Consider the following 23,719-nt stretch of genomic DNA (forward strand, 5'->3'; position numbering starts at 1 on the left):
AGACTAAGAAGGGAGTTACAGTGTTGGCTGGGGTGACTGTCCCAGACTATCAAGATGAAATCAGTCCACTACTCCACAACAAAGGTAAGGAAGAGTATGCATGGGATACAAGAGACCCATTAGGGCATCTCTTAGTATTACCATGCCCTGTGGTTAAGGTCAATGGGAAACTACAACAGCCCAATCCAGGCAAGACTACAAATCTACAAATGACCCAGACTCTTCTGGAATGAAGGTTTGGGTAACTCCACCGGGGGAAAAATATATATATATATACACACACACACACATGCACATACACACACACACACACATAGACATTTATATATTATATAAAACACACACACTATATATAAAGTATATATATATATTTCACTGCAACCTCCACCTCCAGGGTTCAAATGATTCTCCTGCCTCAGCCTCCCCAGCAGCTGGGATTACAGGCACATGCCACTATGCCTAGCTAATTTTTATATTTTTAGTAGAAACAGGGTTTCACTATGTTGGCCAACCTGGTCTCGAACTCCTGGCCTCAAGCAATCCACCCTCCTCAGCCTCCCAACGTGCTGGGATTACAGGTATGAGCCACCATGCCTGGCCCCCTCTGCATCTTTCTGCCCCATCCACAGAGTACCCATTCTCTTCTTCCTTCAAGTCATTCTTCTCTCTATTTCAAGAGTGACTTAAATAGAGGATTAGGTCAATGTTTTCAGTCCCTCAATAGTTCTCTTTATAGTCCAGGACAAAGGACAACTATCTTCCTTAGACATAACATGCCTCTCTGCCTTTGTCCTCTGCCTGGAAAACCCTTCGTGCATCTGCTGCTGTTTTTTTGTTTGTTGATTGGTTTTTAAGGTACCTTGAGCTTAGAGTAATCTTTACGCCAAAGTGGCATATTTTGAGGTGACCTATTCTACCGACATTCACACCTTATGAATGTCTCATAGGAATTATGCAAACCTCTCCAAGCTTAACCTGTATTTGACTCTTTGCTTCTAACCATACTATTCCATCTCCATAAAGGGTCCCTCCACACTCCTCTGTGCCTGCAAAGTTTCTATTCATCCTCCTGGACCCATCTCAAGAGTTGCATCCACACCCAGTGCCACTGTTTTTGATTCCCTAAGAATGAGTCAGATCCTCTTCGGATTATTGCCATAGCAATGTGTACATTTTATAACTTACTCTTGCACATCTCATGCTTTTAGAAAAATCTTTATATCTGTTTTCCTCACAAAACTGAGAACAGACTGAGGACATGAAATGTCCACCCATATTGATATTCTCAGCAATTAGCACTGCACACTGAATGACTGATTAAACAAATGTTCAAATATGAGCTTAAGGAAGATTAAATTGGGAAAAGAATGATTAGGAGAATAATTCAAAGGCAATGAAATCAAATACTAGTAATGACAATAGGAATACATAGAATATCAAGGTGGCAAAGTTAAAAGGATTTAACAACCAAGTAAAAGGAAGGACAGAGGAAAAAACAGAATTGACTCCAAGTCAAAATTTTTTAGTTGTACACGCTTTTGAAAATCTAAAGGAAGTTAGAAACATTCATTCCTGAAAAAAATGCGCATAGGCTTTTTTGCATATTAAATGAGGAGATTCCTTTCTTCAATGTCCCCGACTCAAGTCTACAGATGATTACTTTAAAACTGTGAGACTGGATGGTTTGCAAGGTAGTGATACCATTAACTGACCTATGAACATCTTGAAAAATAGCTGGGTTAGAGGAGTAGAGGAAAGTTAAGTTTTGATCATATATTAAGTTGGTGCCAAAGTAATTGTGGCTTTTACATTAAAAGTGATAGAAAAACCACAATTACTTTTGCACCAACCTAAATAGAAGCCCCTACAGTGTTCATGAATTTGTCTACTTTGGAGAGACCTGAGGTGCATGACGTGTAGTAATTTGTAGTGATGCTGAGGCACATACGAATCCTGAGGCACTGCTATAAAACAGCAACTCACTTGGTAGCCCAGCTGAATGCCTAGCAAATAAACCTCAACTGATTTATATACTGGTCCTACCAAAGTGAAAAAGATCAGTTTATGAAGTGGGCATATGAAACTCAAAGCTCTAAAGGGTAAATTTAAATTATTGACACAAGCATTTCCCATGAGAGAATTTATAGATATATTAATTCATCTTGACTATGATGGTTTGCTGTGAGTTTGGAGGCAGAGGTGTTTATTAAGTTGAAATAGTACTGGAAAAGAAACTGAAATTAGGATTGTGATTTGAGAGTGTTTCCTGCTAAGGAGTGCATTTCATAGATCTAAGTGTGAGATTACTAAATGTGATAAGCAGAATTCTAAGACAGCTCATGATTCTCCTCTCCTTGTATGCACACGGTGTGTAATGCCCTCCTCTTAAGTGTGGGTGGAAACTGTGACCTGTTTCTAATCAGCAAAAGGTGACAGGGATATCATGCCTGTAGTTGTGCTATCTTTTTTTTTTTTGAGATGGAGTTTTGCTCTTGTTGCCCAGGCTGGAGTGCAGTGGCACGATCTTGGCTCACCACAACCTCCGCCTCCCAGGTTCAAGCGATTTTCCGGCCTCAGCCTCCCGAGTAGCTAGGATTACAGGCATACACCACCATGCCCGGCTAATTTTGTATTTTAAGTAGAGATGGGGTTTCGCCATGTTGGACGGGCTGGTTTTGAACTCCTGACTTCAAGTGATCCACCCGCCTCGGCCTCCCAAAGTGCTGGGATTACAGGTGTGAGCCACCGTGCCCGGCCAATTATGCTATCTTATATGGCAAAAGTGAAGGTATCTTGCGGCTGTAATTAAGGTCCCTAATCAGTTAACTTTGTGTTAATCAAAAGGGAGCTTATCTAGGATAGACCTGATCTAATCAGATGAGCCCTTTAAAAGAGGGACTGAAGCCCTCCCTGAGTTCAAAGAAATCTTCCTGCTTGCCTTGAAGAAGCAAGCCACCAAGAGTTCTGCAGATGCAAGGAAATAAATTCAGCCAACAACCTTATGAACTTGAAAGAGGACAAGCCTCAGATGTTGTCATAGCCCTGGTCCACACCATGACTGCAGCCTTGTGAGACTCCAAACAGAGAACCTCGTTAAGTTGTGCCTAGACTTCTGAGCTGCCAAAACCATAGATGATAATGTATTGTTTTAAGTCCCTACATTTATGGCAATTCATGATGCTGCAGTAGAACACCGATATACCGAAGGAAAGAAAATATGGAGAGAAACAAAGATGGTTAAAAAAAAAATTCTGATGAAAGTACCTGCCTTTGAACGACTGGGGAAAAAAATAAGGACAGGAAGGGGGATTAAAGGGGAGGGTGATCAGGCAGAGAGAGCCAGAAAATAATATGGCAGACTAAGACCGATACAGGAAGCTCTCTCTAACTCCAAACACATAGAAATCCTATTTTTTCCCTTTTTTTCTCGATGATCTAAACATATTTTTTAATTGTTTAAAATATATAGCCAAGCCAAAAGCAGGAAAGAAATATCCCATGTGCCAGAAATGAAAAGAGGCCCAAAGTAAGGGCATCAAGTGAGAGAGAAAACAGAACAGCTCACAGGAGTGAAAGAAACAATTAGACACCTTCGGGACTGGAGTTTTAATACTGCTTAGGAGAGTAAGTGATCGGTCTTGGACCTGTGCTTGATGCAAAGCTTGAATAACCCTGGGAACCACACGGGATTGTCCCGTTAGTGAGAATGGGAAATAGAAAACTCCACCAAAACAACACAATAAGACAATAAAAAGAAGTAAGAAGAAGTAGACGTGAAGAGACAAAGGTTTCATTATTTTTAGGTGATATAATCATTTGCATTTAAAAGGTTCAAGATAAACTATTATAACCAATAAAATAAACTGTTTTAACAGACTGTTATAATAGTTTACCAGAACAAGATCAGTGTATAAAAAGCATCAGTGGGCCAGACGTGGTGGCTCACGCCTATAATCCCAGCACTCTGGGAGGCCGGGGCAGGCGAACTGCTTGAGTCCAGAAGTTTGAGACCATCCTGGGCAACATAGCAAAACCCCGTCTCTACTAAAAATACAAAAAAGTTAGCCGGGAGTAGTGGTACATGCCTATAGTCCCAGCTACTCAGGAGGCTGAGGTGGGAGGATCACCTGAGCCGAGAAGGTTGAGGATGCAGTGAGCCAACATTGTGCCACTGCACTGCAGCCTGGGCAACAACGCAAGACTCTGTCTCAAATAAAAGTGTTCCTTGGTTTCAGCAACATCCAATTAGAAAATATAATCAAAATATTTCACTTATCATAACGACAAACAACAAAGTGAGAATTAACATAAGTAATGCCAGTACTTTGTGTTTAAAAAATTTTAGGTAAACATTATTTATAAAATAACTATACCATACATATAGCTCAAAATTCAGATACAAAAAGAAATATTACTTTAACATCTCCTCCCACCTTTCCCATCCACCCAATTTCCTTTTCTGGGGCAGTCACCCTTTATTTCTTTGGCATATTTTTTAAGAGATATCCTAGGCACACATACGCAAATATTTTTTCTTGTTTTACAAAATGACAGCATAGTAGAACATTAATCTGCACTTCACTTTTTTCATATATAAATATATCTTGGGGATAATTTCATATCATTACAAATAAAATGATTTCATTCTTTTAAAGTGAGGCATCATATTCCTTGTATACAACCAATCCCATATAAATGGAAATTGGTGCAAACAGTGTTATTGCAAAAATCCCTACACATCATCTTCCACATTTCTATGTGCAAGAATATCTTAATTTCAAATTGTTAGATGAGGAATTGTTAAGTCAAAGGTTATATGCAGTTAAAATTTTGATAGATAAGACGATAGCCCTCCATAGAGGTTATGCTAATGAACATGGCCACCAGCAGTATTGGTTAATGTACTGTTTTCTCCCAATTTTCTCTCCATCTTAGTGGGTTTTTTCAAATTTTGATCTTTGCCAATAAGATATGTAAAAAATGGCCTCGTGCAAATAAAACAGGGAAAGAAATATCGCTTCACATCCACTAGAATGGCTATAATCAGAAAGATATAACAACAGGTTTTGGTGAGGCTATGGAAAAATCAGAACCTTCATATACTACTGACAGTAGGAATTTAAAATGATGCAGCCACTTTGGAAAACAGTCCGGCAGTTTCTTGAAAACTTAAACATAGTGTTTGACCCAGCAATTTTACTCCTAGGAATATACTCAAGAGAAATGAAAACTTATGTCCATGCAAAAATTTGTCTATGAATATTCATAGCAACATCATCATTCTACCAAACAGTAGAATAATAAAAATATCTGTTATCCCAAGAAAATGAATAGCAAATAAGTAATTAATAAAAATAAACAATTCATAGGAGGAGAAACCTGAAAGGCTAATAAATATGTGAAAAGATGTTCAACTTGACTATTAATAATAGAAATGCACATTAAAACTATATCAAGACCATTTTTGCAATAGTTTCACAGTTGTGCAACCATCACTACAATCAATTTTATTTATTTGTTTGTTTGAAATGGAATTTCCCTCTTGTTGTCCAGGCTGGAGTGCAAGGGAGTGATCTTGGCTCATAGCAATCTCTGGGAGGCTGAGGCAGGAGAATCACTTGAACCTGGGAGGCAGAGGCTGCAGTGAGCTGAGATCATGCCACTGCACTCCAGCCTGGGCAACAGAGCAAGACTCCATTTTTTAAAAAAAAGAAAAAAATGAGAGATCTACTATGTACATTAGAGAAAGAAGTTTGTGTCATATGGTAAGGGAAAACCAAAGATAGATGGATGGATAGAGAAATAGAGTAATTCAATTTGTTTAAATATAGAATATATTTTCTATATGGTTTAAGTAAAAAAAAAATACCTAAAATGCTTTTATATATCTTTAAAGGCATGAAGAAAAATATGGAAAGATTCTCATAAAACTATTATTTGCGAAGGAGAGACTGGAAGGGAAAGGAAATGTTATTGAAATTTGATACTCCTCTGCAGTGTTTGATTTGTAGAAAAGGATACTTGAGATTATTCCTGTCTCAATTTTAGCAGAAGTCCTACAGGCCAAAATAAAAAACGAATGCATTCGCTGAAGACAGTGGTACTTTGGACCAGTGACTTCTGGTGTGTCACATGCTTCCCCTTGTCCTAAGCTGAGCATTTATTGTCCCTGTTCCACCATATTACATCCTGGGGTGGGGGGTGGGGTGCAGGTAATCTGGCTTTTTGTGTTTGTTTTTAGGCTGTGGACGCAAAGGAGCTCTATTTCAGTAGGTAGCCACCACTGCTCATTTTTCAGAGCGCTTGGCTCTGAGCTGGATGCCATGATTGGACAGGACTTTGGGTGTCTCACTTGGGAAATCAGAGTATTTTCTATTTATGAGAAGCATGGGGAAAAGGGATATTTGAAGCCAGGAGAGGGAAATGTAGAAAAGAATCTTAATGATTGTACATCCACATTTCAGAGTGCTTTTCATAGGGCTTCTGTTGATATACTCTATAACAAACCAAAAACAAACAAACAACAACCACAAAAATGAGGAACATTTTTGTGTGGTTTTGTGTGGGAATGTTTTTTGCCTTTTACGCAAACACTCTCTTTTTTATAAGAACTTGCCGAAGTTTTGCACCACAAAGTTCTGGCTCTAATGACCAGGTAACCAGCCCATGACATGATGCAATCTGTGAATCCTGTAACATATGTTTATGTTTAGCTGCTAAGAATAGCAGAGCCAGTCTGTGAATAAAGTTTATATTGTGCAGGACCCTGCAGCCATCACAGCTTTAAATTTGCCTCATGTCTCACTTTACTCTTTAACCTTTATGTTCATTTAACAAGGCTTCCAGCAACCTAAAAACATCTTGAAAATGCATTGTTCCTCTCCAAGGCTGTTGCATTTTTATATTTTTTCCATGAGGTTTTTTTTTTCCCCCAGAGTCTCGCTTTGTTGCCCAGGCTGGAGTGCAGTGGTGCCATCTTGGCTCACTGCAACCTCTGCCTCCCAGGTTCAAGCCATTCCCCTGCCTCAGCCTCCTGAGCAGCTAGAATTACAGGTGTGTGCCACCATGCCTAGCTAAGTTTTATATTTTCAGTAGAGATGGGATTTCTCCATGTTGGCTAGGCTAGTCTTGAATTCTTGTCCTCAGGTGATCTACCCACTTCAGCCTCCCACAATGCTGAGATTATAGGTATAAGCCACTGAGCCTGGCCAGTTTTTTCATTTGAAAACAATGTTTGTGCTTGTCAAATGTCAGTTGTAGAGAATTTATAAGTCTACATCTTAAGAATTATGGAGATTATTCATAATCTGAGAAACTGGTATTGCACTATTTTAATTTTATATAAACTTTTTCAATACATAACACTACAAATATATTTAGGAGTTATGTTGGTGTTCTGTAAGTTTAATATTTTGGAGAGATGAGTAAAACTAATAAAGTAAAAACTTTTAGAAATGAAACTTTTACAAAGTGAGACAGCAAGGCTGAACAGTTAATCTTAGATGCTGAGTTTCCTCATTGTAAGTAAAAGTTTAAAATCAGGTTAAAATCTTCTTACCAAGCGTAACAAGTGCCAGCATTCATTTGATGCCCTAAATCACTATGTTGGCAACCACCTCTTAGTATTTATCCTGACAAGTGACACTTTAGGAAAAGCACATCTCAGTTATTCATAGAATAGTGTGATTAAGTATTTTCAGGGTGTTTGGTAACAGCAATGAACCAAATTAGACATTTAAAGTAATGGAAATATACCAGAAATGGAAACTGAACTAGTATTTCCTAGAAAAGAGTTTGTCACTGTCACTGTGGTTATCCACTTAATTGAGCTTTTGATTTGCAAGTACATTCATTTACCTAACAGCTATATAGAAGACCATGTAATACCCATAGACTTAAAAATGATTACCCTAACAATGATAGTTGACATTTTGGGTTGTATATTAGGCTCTTGCTTCAGCAAGCATTCTCTACCATCTAGGGTTTATTCTTTAAAAAGCACAGAAGCAAAATTGGTTTTTGTTTTTGTTTTTTCTCCAACTAGACAGGCAACCACTGACAAAAGCCATGGCTGTGTGAGTGAAACTCCTAGATAATAAAAGGAGGATGAGGCAGAGAAAAGAAGAGGGGAAATAGAAAGGTCTCTACCGATGGTTAGATTTTATACAGAAAGGTTAATTACTTGCTAAGAAAAATTATATTTAACATTTCAGCTAATTTTTAACTGTCCAAAAGTGTGAAGATTGAACAACACCTATAATCCTGTTGAATTGGCCAAAAAGAATGGGATCTCTCTAGAGCAAGTCAGTTCAACTCAGTAAATACTTATTGATACCTGCCCTGTGCCACTCAGTGTGCCAGATGCTGAAGATAAGGGATCCTTGCGTGCATAGAGTTTATAATCCAGGGAGCAGGCAGGATAAGAGAACCACTGATAAAGTAGCAATTAGTGCAAGTTTTCACTTGATAATGTAACTCTAAGTTAAATAATATACTGACAGACCTGCAGCATGATGATCTCTCAAGTAATATTTACGTAAGGGTAGTCATCTTCTGGCTCTTTTTTCCTTGCATCTAGGGAAAAGGAGATAATAAAGAAAGCTATCATTGTTACCTGCATCTTACTGTGTTCTCATAATTTGTCGTGCTTAACGACCAGATTCAAGTTCTTTCCTGAATAGCTCTCATCTGTTCCCTCAAAGAATATGCCTCAGATGCATTTGGAACACCAGTTTGTGTCTGACTTCCGCAATTTCTCCAGATGCTGCCATTAGAAGTTAATAGAGCAGTGGTCTTTCAACATTTTAGATGGTGTACTTCTTCAGGAAAAAAAAAAGCATTTTTGAGAAACATCCTCAACATATGTTTGGTTGTTTCTTTATTTCCTTATGAAATATATGTATATGTATATGTGTGTGTACATACACACACACACATGCACACACAAATATATCAATTAAATTTTAAATGAGATAAAGAGCAAAATACATTTTTGAAATTATTGATTTATTAACAAAATTAAAAGCCTTCCTTCTCACTAAAAAGTATTGAAAAATCCATGAATTATCCAAGATTGTTATAACATTTGGTTATAAGAATCTTGTTATTCCTAATATCAGTTGTCATTTTAAATTAATGAGAAGCTGCCGCATTTTTGTATTTTTTGACAGATGGATTCAAAATTCACTGAACTGCTCAATTAAAAGATTGAAACAAAATAGCAAACTATTTCCAAGTTTTTAAAAGTATTTTCTGTAGATGACAATCATATAATCTTTAGTAAGAAAAACACACTTTGGCAACATAATGGCAACACTTTGAAATATTTGTTTTCAAATGGTCTCTTCATAACAAGATACACTTGGTGTGAAAATTACCTTGAAGAAACAACAACAAATAAACCTCTGGGGTTTTTTGTTCTACAAAAAGATCTTTTAGATAACATATACTGAGAGCCATATATCAATACAGAAAGGATCAGCAAATTTAGGATATTTGTGGGGGTTTTTGGTAAAAATAAATAAAATGTCTCACTTTAAGACGACTTTTAAAAACTTTGTTACAAATGATTTTTGCCATTATGTATCATCTCATTACAAAGTAATATTAAGATTCTAGAGTCTACAATTTAAAAGATTTCAATTAAATTATTTATGTAGATAAATTACTAAAGCATGTAAACTACAATATGTCACAATCCCATAAAGACAATCTACTGTACGTTGTGATTCTAAGATGTACATTTTTCACATTTAACACTTCAAACATTGGGAGCGGTTTTAAGGTGATGCCCAGAGGTATGGTCTGTAGTTATCTGCTTGTTCGGGCTCAGCAAACCTGGATTGGGCTCAGTGGACTAGAAGAAAACTCCAAAGACAAGTGAGGGGTGGAGGGGGATGGTCTTACAAAAACAAATTCTATAGATAATATACATATGTCTAAAATCTAAAAGATATCTTTAAATAAAATTTTAGTTAAAAAGATTCTAAATGTTGAGAAAGCATTGTCATTGTTTACCTGGCAGTTCTTTTTATTTCTTACTAATGCATAAATAATGGTATGTCTTATAATTAAGGGAGTCTCAGAATTAAAGAAATATTGTTGGCGGGGCACCGAGGCTCAGGCTTGTAATCCCTGCACCTTGGGAGGCCAAGGCAGGAGGATCGCTTGAGCCCAGGAGTTTGAGACCAGCCTGGGCAACAGAGCGAGATTCTGTCTCTATACATTTAAATAATTTTTAAAGTAATATTGTCATAAATAAGGGCACAGCTGCCAACCCCTCTGCACTGTGGGCAGTTTTCCCTCTTCCCTGAGAACATCACTTGTAACACGGGATCTATGTGGATTGGTGACACGCCATCTGTTCAAGTTTAACTTCTTTCTCATTTTTTAGATAGCAAATACAAAGGTTAGTTCCAGTATGTTCTGTCCGCACTCCAGTGGGCGGTCTTGTGCACAGCCCACTTTGGAGGCCTCGGCGCTCAGGTGTGGTAAGAGCTGGGCGGTGCAGAGCACAGAGAAAGGACATCTGCGAGGAAAGTTCCCTGATGGCTGTCAGCAAAGTGCCACTTCTCTGTGGCCGTGAGCGCTGAGAACCTGATTCTGTGGCGCCTACTTACCTTGGTGCATAACGCAGCTCACCTCGGTCAACCGTTGCTCCGTCTTATGGGACAGGCTTAATTATCCGCATTTTATATGAGGGGAAACTGAGGGTGGAGAGAGAATTACCTTGCTCAAGGCGACACAGCAGAGCGCACAGGTGGCAGAATCCCACCCGAGCCCGCTTCGACCCCCCGCGTGGAAACCACAGGCGCCCGCCCGGCTGCGTGTCTGGCGCTGAATTAGAGAGCGAGTCCTCTCCGCCCGGCGGCCACCGCTCAGCACAGGCTCCTGCCCCGGCCCGACCCCCACTCGCCGCCAGCTCCGCGCGCCTCGGCGCTGCCGCGCCCACCCCAGGGTTGGTGGCGCGGGGGTGGCGGGCGCGGAGGCGGGAGGGCTGGCGCTGGCACCGGGAAGGGCAAAGCGCCGGCGGAGAACGCGACACGTGCGGCCGAGCACCGGGGCCGCCAGGTCCCCGCAGGCCCTGGATCGCGCCCGCGGGCAGGCGACAGGCGGTGAGTGACCAGTGGCTCGGGTGGGGGCGGAACCCCAGGATCCCGGGCCAGCGGGGTGTCTGCGTGCCCGGGCTTCCGTGCCTTACGTCTCGCGAGGGGGCTTCGGCGACGGCCTCTCTCTTTAAGAAAATATAAATATATATATAATTATTATTTAAAACTTCCAATATGATCTCATATGACTTCTCTTCATCACGGTCCTAATATTCTGGGCACAGATGTTCGCTTGGAGGTGCTGGGTTGTAGTTTGGCTAGATGGAGGCGAGGGAGCGCGCGGACTGAGCCTCTAAAGTACTTTCAGCCGGGGCACGGAGTGGTGGGCGCACGCGGAAGGGAGGGGACAGAGACTGGAAAAGGGCAGAGCGCACCCCTGAGGGTCCAGCCTTGGTTCAGACCCACAGGCGTGGCTCCCGTTGCCTGAAAATGGATCTAATGTGAGTAAGATATTGCCGGGGGCGGGGGGTCTTCCATTGTCTTGGATGAGGGTGAACTATCCCTGTCTCAGCAGGCTTTCCTGTGGCCTCTGGACTGACCCGGAGTCCCTGCGTGGCCAGTTACTAGTAGGAAGCTCTGGTGCAAGCCAACTGGCCAGCCTCAGTTTTCTCTTCTGTGAAATGCCTCTTCATTTGTGAAATATGAGGCCCTTCTCACCTCCCCGGGACATGCTAAATATCAGCATTGTACGGGATTATGTATCTGTACCATTAGATCCAGGTCTTATGAGTAGTAACCTAAAAGCATACAAATAGACCTGGTCTAAGAACAGAGACCCGGCGCTGTCGCTCACGCCTGTAATCTCAGCACTTTGGGAGGCTGAGGTGGGTAGATCACTTGAGGCCAGGAGTTCAAGACCAGCCTGACCAACTTGGTGAAACCCTGTCTCTACTAAAAATACAAAAATTAGCTTGGCATAGTGGCCACGCCTGTAATCCCAGCTACTCGAGAGACTGAGGCAGGAGAATTGCTTGAATTCAGGAGGTGGAGGTTACAGTGAGCCAAGATGGGGCCATGGCACTCCAGCCTGGGCAACAGAGTGAGACTCTGTCTTAAACATATATATATATATATATCAGGCCAAAATTAGTCCCTTTACTCCTATTTTTAAAACTCTAGATAATTGTTATAATCTACTGTAGAATATGTAGATGAACATCTTTGTTGAGCACCTACCATGTACTTGGCTCTCGGATATGTATTATCTAATTATTTTAAAACATAGTGAAATTGTTATTAGTATTCCCATTTTACAGATGTGGAAACTTGCATGTTTCACACAGAGAGTTACAGATTTCTGGCTCAAAACTGTGTTCCTTCTGTTTCCATCTCTGGCTCAGAACCTTGTAACCACCTCCACGTGAGCAAACAAGTGTTGGATTCTTATTCTCCATTAATAGGTATGGTACAGTGCCCTATTTCTCTGTCCAACACTTAACTGAAAGGGCCTTAGTGGCTAAGAGCTAATACTTTCCTTCCCTATTTTAATGTGAAATCCTCAATGCATTACATTCTGTCTTTGTTAGGCACAACAGGCTCTAGAAAAGTTTACAATATGCTCTTTTCCATGTCATGCTTCTTGAATGACTTCAAGACCAGCCTGACCAACTTGGTGAAACCCTGTCTCTACTAAAAATACAAAAATTAGCTTGGCATAGTGGCCACGCCTGTAATCCCAGCTACTCGAGAGACTGAGGCAGGAGAATTGCTTGAATTCAGGAGGTGGAGGTTACAGTGAGCCAAGATGGGGCCATGGTACTCCAGCCTGGGCAACAGAGTGAGAGGATGTGCCTTCTTGATGGTTATATAGGCTGATAAATTCCCAAACTTTGACAAACGTAATCTTTTCTGTATTAGAATGAGTTTTAGTGTGGAAAAAACATTCTAAAGCACACATATAGTTTTTAAGGTGGAATAATTCTCCAAGTACAGTAGGTATTGGGCATCATTTCTCAGTTGTGGATTTATTTTTGTAATGCTGCACCTGCTTTGTTCTCTACCAAATTATTTTTCATCTTTGTAATCACACTCACAGCACCGCTGTCTACTCCTACATATAAATTTGTGCAGACTGGGCAGGTGTGGTGGCTCACATCTGTAATCCTGGCTCCTTGGGAGGCCGAGGTGGGCAGATCACCTGAGGTCAGGAGTTCAAGACTAGCCTGGCCAACATTGTGAAACCCCATCTCTACTAAAAATACAAAAATTAGCCAACCGTGGTGGCGCATGCCTGTAATTCCAGCTTCTCAGGAGGCAGGAGAATCGCTTGAATCCAGGAGGCAGAGGTTGCAGTGAGCTGAGATGTTGCCCGCTGCCTGGGTGACAAGAGTGAAACTTGGTCTCAAAAAAAAAAAAAAAGAAGAAGAAAAAGAATTGTGCAGAATAACCTAAAAAGAAAGCCAAATTCCAAAAGAAGTCTTGCTCTTGGAAATTTCTAGTGCTCTTTGCTAGTGTAACAGTGGTTTTGTTTTGTTTTGTTTTTTTCCAAATAAGTATTGAACATGTACATTATGGTCTGTGCATTTGCTGGGCTTAGACTTAGTGAATATAAAGAAATGTAAGACCCAGTTCATGACTTACGAAGTCAAAATTATTGGGGAAAATTTTGAGAATACTTAATATGTCTTAAATGATAGGTGGCATGAAGTTAGGAGGTACGGAATTTAGTTTTAATCAAATCAGTCTTTCAGTGGTAAACCAGATGAATGGGCAAAGAGAATCAAAAGCAAGGCCATCTAACATAATTCTCATAGTGTCACTGAAAAGAAGTGATACTGCCTTTTTTCTTATCATCATAATAATAGCAGGTAGCATTGATTGAGCTCTTGCTACATAGCAGGCACTCTGCTAACAGCTTGTCATTTAACTCCCCCAACAATTCTGAAAGGTAGGTACTGTTTTTATTCCCACTTTATAGATGAAGAAACTTAAGCTGAGTGGTCAAGTGATTTGTCACAGGCCATACAGTTAGAATTATCCAAGCTAAGACTTAGGTGTCCTGAGCAGATCCACTGCTCATGTCATTACTACTCTAGTTGCACAGGAGGCTCTCCTAGGAGCTTGGACTGAAGTGATGAGAGTAAACATGGTTCAATTCCTCTTGGAGGTAGTAGCTTTGTGGCTTCAACATGGGAGCCCTGAGGCTTGCTGAGAATAAATGAGGTGGGTAAGCCTGTTCCTGCAGAATTTAAACCAATAGAAAGGGGAAAGCAGTTAGACTAACAAGAGCATCAAGCATGGATTTTTATTTCTCAGGTGCTCATGGAGTTAGAAGAAAAGCATAGAATGTAACTCTAATCCAATTGTGGATTTATGTGTGGTTTTTCTGGGTCAACTTGCAGATTTTTCTATATGTAGAATAGGGTGCTAATTATTACTTTATGTACTTGATCAAATATTAACAACCAAATTATATGCTTTCATAATGATAAACTGCTAAGTAAATGCCTACAAAAAATTATTAAAATTCGAATCTTAACCTCTATTTCGCAATGATAAGCAGGAAAAGCAACACAACAAGTAAAATATCAGGAGATACTGAGATGGAAGGTTGTTAGTGTAGAGACTTCAGTTAATTCTTAATTTATATGAGAAACCTTGGGAAACATTGTGGAATAGTCGTCACTACTTTCAGTTTTTTAATTCCCCTCCCAGGTGTGCCTCCAATTATCTTAAAATAATTGAGACATTCTTAGAAAACTCTCAAAACAATGTAATTATTTTAATATGATAATGCCTCATAGTACTTTATGAAAATACTCAGTGGTTGCTTACAGGGCGAAGCAAAACGTGGCCAGGACTTCACCATACCCAAGATCCAAAGGTAAACCTCCTGCCATTATCCACGAACAGAGTCTTCCAGACTGAGTATGTCAAAGAAAAAACCTTTGCAATAAACTAAGGAAGAAAAGTTCATGAAAGAGGCTTAATTTTCTCAATAAGGGTCAATTGCTTTCCTTTTTCTTTTTCTTCTTTTTTATTTTGAGATGGGAGTTTTGCTCTTGTTGCCCAGGCTGGAGTGCAATGGAGTAATCTCGGTTCACTGCAGCCTCTGCCTCCCAGTTCAAGCGATTCTCCTGCCTCAGCCTCCCGAGCAGCTGGGATTACAGGCATGCGCCACCATGCCTGGCTAATTTTGTATTTTTAGTAGAGACGGGGTTTCTCCATTTTGGTCAGGCTGGTCTAGAACTCCCGACCTCAGGTGATCCACCCACCTTGGCCTCCCAAAGTGCTGGGATTACAGGTGTGAGCCACCATGCCTGGTCCAATTGCTGTTTTTAAAACAAGGAAAGGAGGCTTTGGAGTATGAAGTTACCTCCCATGGTGACAGAGGCAGAAGTGGAGGAACAAAGGATGGCACCTGGGGCCTCTTTCCAGCACTTCATCCCTCCCAATGGAAGACAGCTTATTTTATCGATAGATCTAGCAGCATGCAGAGAGTGAATCAGAGAAGGCTGGAGTTTTTTAAACTTTATTGAACACTTGCCATGAGAGTTTTAGGCTTATGGGAACTGTTCAAAGAAAGAAAAGAGGTCATGTAGTTTGTTTGAAAGTGTCTTGTTTCTCCAAGGCTCCATCCATGTCTTCTTTCTTTCTTTTTACTGTTATATTGTAGAAATGCTTGTTCAATTTATAGGATAAAATAGTTCTCAGTACAGATGATTGAGGGGTTGGGGTTGGGTAATTCATTTCAAGTGTGATTTGTTTACACACAACATTTCAGGAGCCTATTATGTCAAATGGGATATATCTAAAATGGAAATAAAGACAAACAGAATTGACAGAAACAACATCCCAGAAAAAATCGAAAAGAAGAGAGAAATGAATAAAGGAACTTTTAAAAAATATATACATAGGTCATAAAGAGGGAAAGGAGAAAACACATTGAATTAAAAAAAAAGAACAAAAAATCAGAAGTCTTTTGAATTTGAGCAAGAAAACAAAGTTCCTGTACTTGGGTGAAGTTAAAGAGGAGCCAAAAGAAAAGCAATTGACCCTCATTGAGAAAATTAAACCTCTTTCACAAACTTTTCTTCCTTAGTTTATTGGAAAGTTTCGTTGTTTCATCCTCTTTTGAGGGAGGTGGGCATCAGAAGTAATGAGTCAGCCTGCTGAAGAGTAAAGCATCAGGCATTATAAATGCTTTACTAGATAGGTATCATAAAGATTGTATGTAAGGTGCTTAGCATCATATCTGAAATACAGTAAGAGATCAAATAACTGCAGTGTTAACATTAGTATAGTGTTAAGATTAGCATTATTTTTAGAATTATGCTGCTACTGTTGCTACTGATTACAAGCAGTCTCACATCTAGAAGTAATGTTGGATTAGAAATCAGGAGGCTGGCTGGGTGCGGTGGCTCATACCTGTAATCCCAGCACTGTGGGAGGCCGAGGCAGGTGGATTACCTGAGGTCAGGAGTTCAAGATCAGCCTAGCCAACATGGTAAAATCCTGTCTCTACTAAAAATCCAAAAATTAGCCAGGCATGGTGGCTCACACCTGTATTCCCAGCTATTCGGGAGGCTGAGGCAGGAGAATCGCTTGAACCCGGGAGGTGGAGGTTGCAGTGAGCTGAGATTGCACCATTGTTCTCCAGCCTGGGCGACAGAATGAGACTGCATTTCAAAAAAAAAGAAAGAAAGAAAGAAAAAGAAATCTGCTATTAATGTTTACTTGAGTAAATCCCCTTTTTTTCTAGGCCATGGTTACCAATTTGTAAAGTAGGGAAGGTGTAATAAATGACCTCTGAAGTGTTGTCTGTATACTGATTTGCTACCAGTAAAACATCTCTGTAAGTAGCTTTGCAGGCAGAAGGGAAGAATTTTGTTCTTTGCCTCATTCAGTTACCTGATCATTAACAGCATGCATTTATATGACATTGAGACACACTTGAAACAGCTGTTTGGTTGTCTGTGGTAGCCCAGACTGAAATGTCAGCTGTTGGAGGGAAGGGAGCGGCAGGACACAATAGTTATTAGTAACTTGTATGGCTCCTTCCTCCCCTGATTTTTAAGTTATTTGATAGCCTTAGGAATTAAGATTTGTTCATCTGGCCTAACAAAATGAACACTTCTAGTATATTCACAATCATCCATGATTTAGCAAAGAAATACAAATGAGGGAATCAACAGGGGAAATAGGAACTAGCCTCAGTGGGGTTCCTACTTTGTGCTAAGTATTATCATGAATCCCTGATGCCATGAACTGTTAACAATAACTTTGCCTTAATCGTCACAGTAACTTTGTCTAGCTAGGTATTACTATACCTACTGTAAGGGATAAAGAAATGGAGCTCTCACGGTCAATAGCATACAGCAGAACTGAGATCCATTCACCTTTTTCTTTTTCTTAATATCACTATTTTTTTGACCTTAATACAGTGATACAGAAGAAAAATTTGGAAGTAGAAAGTGTTCCTGCCAACATGAGATTATCACCTGTGAAAGGAAACTTAAGAGTTTCTTTTTTCCTAGCCTAGCACAATACAATTTGGAAGTAGCTGCATGCTTTGTGCTTCTCTTTAGAGCAATGGGGAAAGAGGTTGGTCGGGGAGTAATTGTTGCCTCTGTCTTTCTGCCGGTTGGTGTATTTCTGGTTTGTTCCCGCCCACCCACTCCCCTACCCACCATGTGAGACGTTGTTTTCACCATCTGGAAACTGTCACAACTTGAGTGATGAGTCAATGACATAGCACACTCTTTGATTTTCTGATTCAAGACAGAGTTGTTGTTTCAATATTGACCTTCTAGACAGAGTATGTGAAGGATGTTTACAGCTGACAGGAGGTTTCATTTTATTGGAAGATACCTCATTTACCTGAAGGTTGTTGGGGATTCTGAACTTCTCATAAATGGAGAAGCTATTTTTACCTGGTAGTCAGAGAAAGTGAGCAAGTTTGTGTTTGGATCAATATACCACTATATAAACTCAAATTTATCTTCCATTTTACCTATTTCACATAACTATAGATGTTTATATAATATACACATATATTTTAACCTATTTAATATATAGGACATAATATATAAAAACATATTTTATATGTATCCATTTTTTAAATCCTTAGAATTACCATCTGAGTTTTTTACTATTTGGAGAATGTTAGAGCTTCATAAATTGTGACGCATGCTGAAAATTTCTTTCTTTCTTTTTTTTTTTTTTATTGCATTTTAGGTTTTGGGGTACATGTGAAAATCATGCAAGGTTGTTGCATAGGTGCATACGTGGCAGTGTGATTTGCTGCCTTCCTCCCCTTCACCTATATCTGGCATTTCTCCCCATGCTATCCCTCCCCAACTCCCCACCCCGCCTCTGTCCCCCCCACTCCCCCCCAACAGACCCCAGTGTATAGTGCTCCCCTCCCTGTGTCCATGTGTTCTCATTGTTCAACACCCACCTATGAGTGAGAACATGTGGTGTTTGATTTTGTGTTCTTGTGTCAGTTTGCTGAGAATGATGGTTTCCAGGTTCATCCATGTCCCTACAAAGGACGCGAACTCATTGTTTTTGATGGCTGCATAATATTCCATGGTGTATATGTGCCACATTTTTCCTGTCCAGTCTATCATTGATGGGCATTTGCATGTTGAAAATTTCTACAGAGGAGTGCTGCAGATCTCTTGTATCCATTCATTCAGTTATCTTCCAGTTCAATCCATAATTTTATTTTGTGTAAGACTATTCCAAATTTGAATACAACAGCTAACATAGCTACTATAGGGGTAGAAAAACTCCCCTCCATCCTTCTAGTGTCTTAGTTGAGTCTGAAAATTAAATTGATGTTAGATTAACAGGAAAAAAATAATACAAATTTACTCACCAAATATTATGGGACACGGGAGCACAAGAAGAAATGAAGACCTGAAGAAATAGTTAGAGTCAGTTACTTAAATACTGGATTGAACCAAGAGTAGTAAACTATAAATATGTAACTAAATTATGTGGGGATGCTAAAGTCTGTACTGAATCTCTTGTTCTCATCTTCTCATCCTTGAAGATAAGGAGCTTACAAGGTAATGAAGGAGATAGACAGGTATCTAAATAAGCTAGTTCCCTTTATGGTATGTGCTAAGACAGTAAGATGCCAGGGTGCTCTGAGGATACTGGTAGGAGGGGTCACTCTGACCTGAAGACATACATAAGGCTTCCTGAAATCTGACCATTTCTATCACGACTGATACACCTGAGGTCCACGTCCTCATCATCACCTGTGTCTCGGCAGTGGTCTCCTAACTGGCCTGCCTGCATCCACCCTAGTCCCCAGACAATAGTGTGTGTGTGCGCGCGCGCGCGCGCACGCGCGTGTGCGCTTGTGTATGTTTTAATGTAACGTGTATCTTGTTACACCCTCAATTAAAACTCAATTAAATCAGTAAAATTCCTAATTAAACACCAGTGGTTTCTCATATATTTAAGAGTAAAATCTAGGCTCCCTTTTTTGGCAAACAAGTCCATAGTAAATGTGGCTCCTGCCTTCTTCTCTAATTTCATCTCATACCATCTCCCTGCAGTCACTTTCTCCAGCCACCCTGCCCTTATTTCTGTACCTCTCCCTTGGCAAGCTCATTCCTCTGCCTCCAGGCTGTGCATGCACCATTCCTCTGTCAGGAAAAAGTGTTCCCACATCTTCAGTTGGCCAGCACCAATCTTAGCCCACGTTTCGCTTCCTACAAATGCTTCGTTGACCAGCTTCTATCCTCCCCAGGGTCTCTCCTCTTTTATATCCTTCTTTTATTATTACCTGAACTCACCAGTTTGTTGCTTATATTTTTATTTTCTGCCTCCATACTCCAGGATGTTGTTTCCATGAGAGCTAAAATCCCTTCTGTCTTGTTCTCTATTGTATCCCAAGGCCTTGGCACTAGCAGCTGCTTAATACATATTTACTGAATGAATAACTGAATGAAAGGTGTCTGAATTGAACTTATATGGATGAGTAAGACTCACCCAGTGTAAGAATAGTGGGAAAGTAAGGAGAATAGCATGAAGGAAAGACACAAAGGCATGACTCGGCATGGAATGGGCAGGGGTATAATAAGCAGCTCAGTGTCACTGGAGAGTGGTGTCAGCAGAGAATGGTGGCAGATGTGGCTGGTGATAGACAGAAATTAGCTCACAGAGGCCATTGTACTCCATGATCTTGGACTTTTTTGGTTTAGAGACGGGGAGACCTGTAGATTTTGGGTTAAATCTGTGCTTCTCAAACGTTTTAACAACAACTCACAAGAAAAACATTTTATGTATCCGTGAACTGAGATCCATCCCCAGCTTTTAGAGGCTGTCACATTCATTGGCTCCTGGCTCCTTCCTCCACCTCAAAGCCAGCAGCAGCAGAGTGATCCTTTGTACATCGAATCTCTCTGGCCCAGTCTCTTGCCTTTCTTTTACACTTTTAAGGACGCCTGTGATTACACTGGGGCCACTTGGTTAATCCAGGATAATCTTCCCATCTCAAGGTCCTTAACTTTAATCACATCTCCAAAGTGTTTTTGCCATTTGAATGTGTTCACAGATTCTGGGGATTAGAGCATGGACATCTTTGTTGGGCCATTTTCCTGCCTACCACAGGGATGTTTATAGGGAATTTTCTAAAGATCATATTCCTTTCCCTCCTTCACATCTTTCTTTCAATAGACATTTATTGAATACTAACTGTTTCCCAGTGTTAATTGCTGGTATTCAGTGGTGAGCAAGATAGTCAATGTTCCTGCTTTTATGGGGCTTATATTCTAGTATAAAAGACAGATGACAAACAAGTAATTAAGTAAAGAAATAAGGTAGTTACAGATTGTGCCATGAAGACAATAATAAGGTGATGAGTAAAAATCAACTGGGGAAGACCACATTGGTCAGGGAGGGTGTGGGGAGGATAGAGACAGCAGTCAGGGAGGGGCTTTCCGGGCAAGTAACACACGAGTTGAAATCTAAAGGATATAAATACATCAGCCACACGAAGAAACAAGGGAAAATGATTCTAGCAGAGGACATGGAAAATGCAAAGTCCCCTGGGCAGCAAAGATCATGCCTGCATTGTTCAAGGAACAGTCTGAAGGCCAGTGTGAATGGAGCAGAATGAGCCAGACAAAAATATAAAGTGATGATGGCAAGATGGGAGGAAGTGAGGCCATGCAGTGGCTGAGAGATTGTGTGTGGTATGGGCTATGGATATTTTACTAACCGCAGTAGGTACCTGTTGAAGGCTTTCAAACAGTGGTGGTGTGCAGCAGGTTACAAGATCTGATTTATGTTTTTAAAAGGGAGTCGGCTATGTGAAAATGGCTTGGAAAGGGCAAGGCTGGATTGGAAAGACATGTTGGGGTCTAGTGTAGACTAGGGGAGAGATGACAGTGGTTTGAACAAGGGTGAGGGGACAGTTGGAATGGAGAGAAGTGCATTGATCTGTAACATGTTTTGGGGGTAAAGTTGACAGGACTAGAGATGGTTTTGCTGAAGAAGATGAGAAAGAGGTTGGAATCAAAGATGACTTCTAGATGTTTTTAACAACTTAGGGGTAAGAATGTCATTCACTGAGATAGAAAAGGCTGAAGAAAGAACCAGTTTGGAGAAGGGGTGCCAAGAATTCAAACTGAACACCTTAATATTGAGAAGTCTGTTAGACATTCAAGAGGTGACGCCAAGGAGACAGATGGATGAGAGAGGAGCTCAGGGGAATGTGTGAGTTGAAGATCTGTGTCTGAAATCTTTAGCTTGCAGATGACATCTAGAGCCAGAGGACCAGGTGAGATCCCTAAGGAGAAAGTAGAAATAGAAAAAAATAAAATACCTTGAGTGTGCTAAGGTCCTCCAAGAGTTAAAAATCAAGAGGAAAAGAAAGAGTAGCCAGCAAAGACTTAGGCTAATATTATTTAGGGTTTTCCTGAATGATGACTAGGCTAGAGGTAGAGAAATCAAAGGGCACTTTCCTAGAACCCCACAGGGACAAGACTGCTGTGTCTCCAGCACTTAGTGTGCCTAGCACATGAAAGGCAGCCATCCATATTGAATGCATAAGTGATATTGTCTGAAACTCTTCAATATCTTCTGCGTATGTCTAGGTATGGGGTTAAGAGGTAAACTTTTGCTTTGCATTGGCTACCTTTTAGTGGCCTGACATCACAGAACTTCCCAGCCTACTTTATGAATTTTTGGCCTACCTTTAATAGAATTTAAAAAATTTATTACTGACCAGTGGAGCCATTTTTTAGGTTTGAATTAGAAACAAATCAGAAATTGCCAGCTTATGTTTTCTGACATATTCAAGATAAAACCACTCTGTAAAATAAATAACTAATTAAAAAACAAATAAATAAACGAACTTCTCTAGAAAATGCAAACAACCCTTGGAATTCCTTTTTTACTGCCAAAGAGATCAGTCTTTTACTACTAAGTTCCAGATGGGTTATGAACCATTTTTCAATATATATTTCCAGAATCACATGACTGGATTAGAAACTCTAATTAGTCAAACTACTCAGTCTGATATGATAATGAAGCCTTGTTTGGAAGAAAAAGTAAAAGAAAAAGTGTTGTGTGGGACTAAGGTTCAGACAGGTTAAGTAACTTGCAGATAGTCTCAAGCATTTAAACCCAGTTCTAAAGGACCCCAAAGCCCATTGCTAAGGTCTGAATGTTTAGGCCCCCCTCCCAAATTCATGTCAAAATCCTAACTCTCAAGGTGATGATATTAGGAAGTGGGGCCTTTGGGAGGTGATTGGGTCATGAAGGTAGAATTTTCACCAATGGGACTAGTGCCCTTGAGAGCTCTGTTGTCTCTTCCACCATGTGAGGTCGCAGCAAGAAGGCCCCATCTATGAACCGTCTATGAAGTGGGCCCTCACCAGACACCAAATCTGCTGACCTCTTGATCTTAGACTTGCCAGCCTCCAGAACTGTGAAAAATAAATTTCTGATGTTTATAATCTACCCAGTTTATGAGTATTTTGTTATAACAGCCCAAATGGACTAAGACTTCCAGTTCCTTCTCTAATTCTTTGCTGACCCCAAGAAGTTTCACTGAGATGGGGGTTGGAAGGTGGCTAAGATATTGGATTTACTAGTTTTAAAGGTATATATCATTTTTTAAAATAACAAACAAAATTTCAACAAAATGGAGAAAAATAAAGTGGCACCGGAAGCTCTTCTGAACTATTTTGGCTCTGGTATTTTCTAAATGTATTTAACATGAATGAATTTGTCTTCTTTTGCAAGGAAGAATACAAAGTTCTATACCAGAGTTGATTGTTGATGGCACATAGAGGCTGCTCATTGGCACTTGTTTTTATAATCATGTGGCTGTTGATTAAAGCAAAAATAGGTAAGATATTTCTGTAAGTTACTCTGTGGAAGAATTTGTGGTTTAAATTTTCAGTTACAGATGAAGTATTTATTTGCAGTAAATGTTTAGGTAGTTGGTCTTTTGTAGTCAATCTCTGTCATTTAAGTGGATAAGTCTGGTTCCGTCTATAACTAATAGTTCTTCTATTTAATTTGCACTAATAATTCATATAGGGGTCCAATTATTTTATTTCCTCCTAAGAAAGTGGCTTGGTAATCCAGCTAGGCATCACAAATACATGTTTGACATTTCGGTACATTTTTCTTCCTGCCTC

The 23,719-nt window shown here is 40.1% G+C and overlaps 1 protein-coding gene across 3 annotated transcripts in view; it reads left to right on the top strand.

The window, feature by feature from the left end:
• The first annotated feature begins 20,629 nt into the window (after positions 1 to 20,629).
• IL12RB2 (interleukin 12 receptor subunit beta 2) overlaps positions 20,630 to 23,719 on the top strand; it is an 81,015-nt gene continuing 77,925 nt past the window's right edge. For all 3 annotated transcript variants that reach the window (XM_012442476.2, XM_064372480.1, XM_064372481.1), the window contains exon 1: positions 20,630 to 23,424. In XM_012442476.2, the coding sequence (XP_012297899.2) occupies positions 23,355 to 23,424 (70 nt within the window). In that variant the 5' untranslated portion in view covers positions 20,630 to 23,354. The remainder of the gene's footprint in view (positions 23,425 to 23,719) is intronic.

This window comes from Aotus nancymaae, unplaced genomic scaffold (assembly GCF_030222135.1).
Source record: "Aotus nancymaae isolate 86718 unplaced genomic scaffold, 86718_ANA_hifiasm-v0.15.2.pri h1tg000007l, whole genome shotgun sequence".
Lineage (NCBI taxonomy): Eukaryota > Metazoa > Chordata > Mammalia > Primates > Aotidae > Aotus > Aotus nancymaae.